At 40.1% G+C, this 8,274-nt stretch overlaps 1 protein-coding gene across 2 annotated transcripts; it reads left to right on the forward strand.

The window, feature by feature from the left end:
• The first annotated feature begins 497 nt into the window (after positions 1-497).
• On the forward strand, positions 498-7,394 carry tectb (tectorin beta). Of its 2 annotated transcripts, XM_064321170.1 has the most exons (11): positions 498-621; positions 1,188-1,262; positions 2,069-2,259; positions 2,894-3,045; positions 3,156-3,228; positions 3,600-3,703; positions 4,022-4,105; positions 4,306-4,468; positions 5,440-5,518; positions 6,348-6,380; positions 6,538-7,394. In XM_064321170.1, the coding sequence occupies exons 2-11, from the start codon at positions 1,196-1,198 to the stop codon at positions 6,609-6,611; spliced, it is 1,020 nt and encodes a 339-aa protein (XP_064177240.1). In that variant the 5' UTR covers positions 498-621; positions 1,188-1,195; the 3' UTR covers positions 6,612-7,394. The 2 variants fall into 2 exon arrangements, 1 of the variants encoding a protein (XP_064177240.1); XR_010328242.1 differs by lacking the exons at positions 498-621; positions 1,188-1,262 and having other exon boundaries at positions 1,771-2,259; positions 6,538-6,780; positions 7,197-7,394.
• The last annotated feature ends 880 nt before the right edge of the window (positions 7,395-8,274 follow it).

Raw genomic sequence — 8,274 nt, forward strand, 5'->3', positions numbered from 1 at the left:
TGACACTGTTCAGTAGACCCTGTAGACTTGTGACTCACCTGGGGGGGGGGGGGGGTTATATATCCTGCGGTTTGAAAAACGACACTCTCTTTTCAAGGGCTGGACATTTGGACTTTCTGACTCACTGAATTTGATTATTCCCCCACCCCTCCACTGCCCACCGCTCAGGCTGTGAGCATTTTGTGTGTCATCTCAATTCGTTTTCATGCTTTCAGAAATAATGGGAATTAAAATTTTGTGGGTGACATGAAAGTAATGCCCAAACAACATCGAGAGCAGAAAAATGGGAAGAGCGAGATAAAAGTGCAAAAAAGCAGTTTGCCAGTAATGTGCGGCCTAAGTGGTGCCATCTTCCCTGGAGAGCATTGTAATTTGAATGTCAATGACTGACAAGCACAGACACCTTTTGTGCAATGACCCACAATGCCACTCTCTAAGAGTAACCACACAGGGGCTAGATTTATCCAGCAGGCTATAAAAGCCTCACAGTGATGCGCACAGATCTCAGTGCTAAGGTGGGCCAGCTGTGGACAAGGGTGCTGTCACAGGGTCACCGAAGACATGAGTCTCTGCCACTAGACAAATCCAATTGCCGAGGCTTCTCTTCGTGTGAAGCAGCTGGTAAAGTATAACAAGCTTTTATTCTGAATGTTAAAGTCTATAGTTATGAATGTTTATTACATGTTATACCTCACGGCTGTCGACCTTGTTCCTGGAGATCTACCGTCTTGTAGGATAATCATTTCAACTGTAATTTGTCACACTAATTATTAGATCTTTGATATCTCTAGCTGTTGAATGAGATGTGCTTTGTGCTGAGTTGGAGTGAAAACCTCCAGCACAGCCCTGTTATACATAATATGTATCTGAATATCTGTCTTGATTCATGTTGCCACTCATCAGTCTTATATTGTTGTTAGTAACTATGTTATCTGTGTGTAAATATGCAAAACATGGTGCTGATATTTTTCTGTCTCTTTTAATGACCCAGCCGTGTGGAGTAGCTGATAGAGTGCTGAACTCTGAATTAGGGTTGGGTGTTGGTTGAACTGGTCTTGAAGTGTTGAGTAAGTTATTGCAGCTGTTAATACAGTTCTTTGCGTGAGTTTCAGGGCAGTAGTGTGAGAAGCACCAGGCATCGTAAAGTTTTCAGAATACAGTAATCTTGGACTTGTGCTCCTTTGCAGGGTAGAAAATGGCTGCCATCAGTGTATTAATGGTACTCCTGCCTGTTGTGTGGGCCTGTTCTCCACAGAAAGCAGGCGAGTACTATGACAGCAAAAAAATGTGTGCACTCATCTTCCTTTTAATCTGTTAAGGCATTTTTTAAAAATCAGCTCAGATGTTCAGAAGAGATTGCTGATTGTTGAATACTGCAGGTGCATGGAGATAAATATCAGCAGTAAATGAAGAAGCAGGTCTGTCAGGACCAGTACTATTTCCTCATGAAGATCTCAATTAAATGCATACCTTTTAATGCATCAACTCATTTTACACCCTCTCCCCACCACTCGGTTTACTGGTGCTGCTCATATTAATGGTTGTATTGTATTTACTCACATTTTTTGTATGTGCATGTATATGCATCTATGAGCATTGCTATACTGCCCGTGAAGTGACCTTAAGGATGAGAAATTAACAAAAATTCTTCAAATATATATATGAATTTACAAATAAAAATGATGATGGTGGTGATGTTGATGTGAAGCAGCTGATAAAGCATAACAAACTTCTGAAACAATGGTAGTCCACTCTTAAGTCCTGACCTTTTTGCAGAGTGTAGTGTACTCTTTGCTGTTTTTGTTATTGTTGTCATTGTTATTACTGCTATTCATACACTGAAAAAAACATCCAGATATAACAAGAATTTTGTTCAGGAGGTTGTCTTCCTGGGTAACATGAAGATCGAGTAACACCATTTAAGTAGATTCAGCTCTTACATCATTTACGCAATTTTTTCCTTTAATTGGTCTCCAGAGACAGTGAAAGCATTCTGGCCGTGTCACACGTGAGACATTATTAAGCCAAGTTCAAATGAACTCCAGGCTTTCTGTTTGTTTCTTTCCAGATTACGTTATGATCTCTTGTTTTCCCAACACCATTATCGCCAACGTGCCGGAGTGCCCGTACGGTTGGGAGGTAGAACATCTGTCTCTAGGAGGGGTGTGCTACAGCGGCGTCAACATTCTGGGGTATTACCGCTTCACCATTCCTGACCTGACCCCCAAAAACCACTCCTACTGCGGGACATTGTCAGAGGTGAGAGACTTCTATTTTGGGATACAGTCAAAGGTTGTGTAGCTGACCCGCCAGAACTGTATAGTATCTCACTGTCAGAGACGCGATAATCCTTGCAGTGTGATATAGATCGCTGCTGGAAGATCTCATTGACTTAAACCATAAACGCAAATGGAAGGCAGATTTGTTTCACTAAATACATGTTCTTGCTTTTGGTTCACAGTAAAATGTTCAGTGCTAAATCAACTCTGTGGTCCCTATTGGACTCATATGTGCTCAGTTAGAGGTAAATTTACCCTGGATCTTACTGCGTATGTGCTCTCCTCATTACGATGTTGGGGAAGTGTGGATGTATTTACAGAGCAACCTTATTCACTCAAAAAATCTGCTTATGGGCACTAATTGATTCAGCATAAAACAACCATGTTGGCTTTATTTAAATATAACATGTTTCTAAGCATACATATGTTTCACTCATTAGGTTAATGTAAATTTAACAGGTTGGACATGTAGTGAGCATGGCAAGATACAGTTGAATTAATCAAATTATTTTACATAGAAACGTGCCACATAATAAAAATACGTTGAACCAATGAGTTATTTTTTTGAGTGTTGGCAAACTCCCATTACCTGGTGTTTTCTTTTCTTTTCTCAGTACATGGGGGGTAAGGACCCCAAATACGTGTTCTATAACTCAATAGTGTCCAACGACACTTCCCTGACAGTCAGGAACCAGCCTGTCAACTACACCTTCAGCTGCACGTACCGAGCTGCGTACCTGGTGAACAACGCTGTGTTCAGCCAAAGGTGAGACCTGCAGGCAGAACTGCCTCACTGGCACCAACACATTGTGGAGAGCGCCTGCAATCTCACTGACCGACTGGCAGTGTTTTTATTGACACTTTTGCTTTTTCCAGAGTGGCAACAGTTTATGTCAACAACGGAAGTATAGGCACATTTAAATCTCAGTTATCTATGAACGTGTTCACCGTGAGTATTGCAACGCTGCTCATTATTAATAGCATCTCTTCTTTGTCATTCGTGTGCATATAATCTGAAATCATCTCAGTATCTGTGTGGTCTTAAATCAATGCATTCAAAACTACCATAATTTCAGGCATAAGCAAGTGTAATTTGAATATTTTTGAACTGCTGTAATGAGTCCTGCATAAAGGTATGTTTTAACATTTTGAAACTAGTCCGTGTTAAAACACTGTAATAACAGATGCTTAGCACTCTGCTGACCTCTAATGGAGATACTAAAGTACTGCAATACCTGCTGATAATTGCTTTGTGTTTAGTAGCAGTTTGATTATTGAATAAGATTCAGTGGGATTTCATCTATCCTTTTATTTTTAAAGAATTCTAAGTTCCTGTACGCTAAGGACGCTCCCTTTGTGATCGACACATCAGAGATTGGCTCTGAGGTTTTTATTGGGATTGAAGCAAAGGGACTGAGCAACAGGTGGGAAATTCCGCCTCCGGATCAGGCGTTGGCCTGATTGGCCTCCTCTCACATATTGGCATGTGAAACAAGCATGATGTGCTCATGATGTCAACATAAAGAAATGCACACGTCAAATGTGAGATGTGATGTAGACATAATGCGCACAAGAATGCGCACACCTGAGTATTCCGTGAGTTCAGTCAGTTTGTCTGTCTCAGGTGGAGCAGAAACTATATTGTATTGACATAGTAAGAAAGAATGTAAATTATAAACTAAAGTACGGTTATACGCATGTATATCTCCCCTCTAAGTAACGGCAGACTTCTGCATTTTTAGATTCAAAGTTGTGATTACCAATTGCTGGGCCACACCTTCACCCTATTCCACTGACAGGAAGCGGTGGAGTCTAATCATCAACAGGTAAACAGCTTCTTCCTGATCTTAGTTTGTCAATGCAAATGCTAAGAGTGGTGAGGGACGTGGGCAGTCAGTCAAACCTTTAACAAAATGTCTAAATATAATTATATGAGTTCAAATATGTATGTACAAGAATGCAGTATAAAGTTTATATATTTTCGAAACTGCTTTTCACGAGATTGCTTTTTGTCATGTTTTTTAAGCTGTTCGGCAGATAAAACGGTCACCATCTTCGAGAACGCCAAAGACAGCAAGTCCATGTTCAAGTTCCATTCCTTCCGTTTTCAACGTCTGGAGAAGGTGTCGACGGTCTGGCTTCACTGCGAGGTGCATGTGTGCGACAGTGAAAAACTCTACTGCCTACCGGTGAGTGCAAGAGAAACACTGATACAGCTGTTGGTTTGAGAAGGAAAGACCCACCCAATCCAGTAACAAAAACACTGTGCACTCCAGTTACAGTGGTCTTTATTTCTGCAGAAAGGCCACACCTGCTGACAAAGTCAACACCATACTAAAAAAAAAAAAAAATACAATGTAATGTTTCCACCATCCGGCTGCATACTCCTTTTATTTTTCTCAAGGCCTGGAGGAAGATTCTGGACTGTTATATATTGGCACCTGACTCACACAGTTACTCAGTCAGCCCATTTCAGATAGAAGATAACAAGTAATGTTGAATAGGGCAGAATACATCCTTTTATATAACCTGTATAATAAAATATAATAATATGGGTAAAAACATTTCAACCCTTAACAGCTATCACTGATGATTGAAGTAAGGACGATGTTTGACATATGTACGCGTACATTAGAATATACAGTACATCTGTGTGCATGTGACTAATATTAATACTAATATTTGTGTTCATGAGTACATGACTGTCAAAATAAAGGAAACACCATCCATATCTCTCTCTGTAAAGTTCTCAATGGACTATTCCTGTTTTATCGATATGTGTAGTCTGTCATCTGATTCAAGGTTGCTCATCTATTCCTCGCCTGTTCAGCAGTTTGTCACTGATGCCCCTGCCATTCATGCCCCAACACCCACCACTCTTTCAAAGTCACTGATATCTCTTCTTTTTGTCATGGTAGCCAAAATAATGGTCAGCTGGGCCTGCCCAGAATTTTTATACACAACTGTGGGCATCGTGGGATGGTAGTTTGCTAATGAACTCATGAATCATACCTGAGGAAGTATGTACTAAAATTTGTTAGATTTTGAGATTTTCTCAATGGTTTCCTTTATTTTGATTACCTGTACATGTATATTTGTTTGTGCAAGTGTTTACAATAATGTATATATTTTCAAATGTATATATATAAATATTTTAAAGGCTCCGTGCAGTTCAAGACATTCAACATTAGAATCAGACACCAGTGGTGGCGTCCTGACCATGGAGTTTCAAATTAAAGGTACAATTTTGAACTTTGAACACTCAGAAGCTGTACAGGTGTAGTGGCTGCTGGGTTACTTGTCCTGTTAGTGTGAAATTCTGGTGCATGGATGGGACAAGGGTTCGAATTACGAGAGAGCCAGGGGGAGCTCGTAAAAAGGAGCTGAGCTCTCCCCCCACCCCCCCAAAAGTATTCAGCAATTTCCCCAGCACCCCCCTTTCCCCTGATCTCACAGTCCCCCCAACCCTTGATGAGAATCAGACTGTGAATACATCCGGACTGCACCAGTGCTGACTGTGGCTCCCCAAGCCGACGGTCACTTGGCAGCAGCGTCATGTTAGGGAAGGTGCAGTCGGCCAGGATCGGCATGTCACTGCTCCCTAGCAACCCCAGCTGGTCGACCGGGCACCCTGCTTGCCAAAAGCTGAGCAAGATGTGTCTTCCTCTGACTCACATCTGCGTGAGCTTGGCTGCAGTGTGATAAAGAAGAAGCCGGCGACATCACACGTTTTGGGGGAGGGGGCGAGCGTGCTCGTCTACGCTCTCCTGCGATGGCGGAGTAGACTGCAGCACGAGCACGGCCATATATTGGCATTCATAGGGATAAGTAGGAAGCCTGAAAACTAACGGGTGCAACTCAAGCAAGTATAAAGGATGGTGCATTATATAGCGCTTTTTTCAGCCTTATGATGCTCATTCCAAGCTTAGGTTAGTTCTCTCAGGACATTCGACCGCCAGGCGGGTTGAACGCAATCCTCTGACTGCCAAAAGCTTACCTCCGACTATCGCCCCAACAAATTTACATTTACATTCAATATAAGTACTGTGTTTTTTAAACCTTTTATAGCTGAGGGCTCCTCCAGTCACAGACACCATGCAGGTAACAAAATATTGTATGGAAATTAAAGATATAATCATGAGAGTATATCTGAGCACAATGTTTGTTCTGTAATTAAATTACATGCACTTACAGTATGTCTTGCATACTATGAAGTTTTACTGAGAGTATCACTGTTGCATCTCCTTTGCTGTCCCAGGTACCTGGCTGTGTTTCCTGAGTTTATTCCTGGTGAATACCTTATTGGGGTGTCTTCACTTACCAAACGTATAAGGAAGACCTGCTCATTACACCTGGACAGCACATCCGGACACCTCACTTGCTCATCACACCTGTATGTGTGGAAAACTGCTCATCAGACTGGGACAACCAACCTGCTCATCTCATTCTTTCTCTTTCACATAGAAAAGATAAAAGGTGTGCAGGTGTATCATATAGCCATGTAAGTTGTGGGAACTATGACACACAGAGACATATAAACAGAGAGAGAGAGAGAGAGAGAGAGAGAGAGACAGAGGATGAAAGTAAAGTATGCTCACATACACATACATGCACATATTCACACCAAACCTTGGTCAAATATGTATTTCAATAAATGTGCTTCAAATATTATTTTGAAATATTTAAATTACTTTCAAATAACACATTTAAAAATACAGTATATCTGAATATTTTAATGTATTTGGGAAAAAAATTTAATGTGAAAGTATTTGTAATTGAATATATTTGTTTAGTAATATTGAAACATGTAATTTACTTAGATTCTTTGAATGATGGATGAATACTCATATGTATGCCTTTACGCAAAATACCAACACACCATTGATTGTTCTTTTCATTTTCTTTCATTTTTTTCAGTAAAGGGTGAGGCCACAATAAAACCACTGCAGGATCCATCCCAATGATTTGCAAAGTTTATTGTTAAATAAGCAACAATTATCCATGTTTTAGCTTTCAAAATTAGTCAGCAGGAAAATAAAGAAAAATAGGTCAAAAAGTTGAAATGTTAAGCCTTATTAATGATAGGAAATATTTACTTTCCATCAGTAATCTGTTGACTTTCACTTAAAGCTTTCATTGCTCTTACTGACCTAAATTCTTAGACATTATAATTGATCAGGGTATTTGTAATTTATTTGAAATACTGTGCAAAAATATTTAGTAACTTTCAAGATTTAAGAATTTTAAATACTTCAAATATAAAGCATGTGTTTGGGCCAGTGTAAATTATATGACCAAAAGTATCTGGACACCCCTTGGTCTGGGCCCGTTTTTTATGGTCAGCACAGAGCCTGCAGAGCCCTGACCTCAACTCCATCCAACACCTTTGGGATTAATTGTAAAGTGAACTACGAGTCAGGCCTAATTGCCCAATCACGGCCCGACCTCACTAATGCTCTTCTGAACGGAAGCCAACCCCTACTGCAATGCTCCAACATCTAGTATAAAGCCTTCCCAGAAGAGTGGAGGTTGTTATAGCAGCAAAGGGTGGACCAACTACATATTATTGCCCACAATTTTGGATGAGATGTCAGATGTCCACATATTTTCGGCCATGTAACACATTTGTAAACACTTGAATTATTAAAAGTAGAATTTTCTAATGTAAATATTCATGAATCTGACCCAAGTCTGACAAGTGCATGCACACTTACACACATAAACACGCAATGAGTATAATAACTTCACCGGACAGTTCTCAGGAAGATCTCCTGTACACTTTGAACCCTCTAGTTATGCCCATAAACTTGGAATAAACATTAAAATGACAGACCTGTCATTCTATTCTATATTTCATAATCAGTAAGATTCACATTTGGTACAGAGAAAATAATTGTTATATATTATCTACAAGTTGAATTATCACATGTTGAAAATAAGGACAGCTTTTCCTTCATTTTAACTGCGCATAATTGGAATAATAAGTAAATAAATA

This window comes from Anguilla rostrata, chromosome 2, assembly GCF_018555375.3.
Source record: "Anguilla rostrata isolate EN2019 chromosome 2, ASM1855537v3, whole genome shotgun sequence".
In the NCBI taxonomy this organism is placed as follows: Eukaryota; Metazoa; Chordata; class Actinopteri; order Anguilliformes; family Anguillidae; genus Anguilla; species Anguilla rostrata.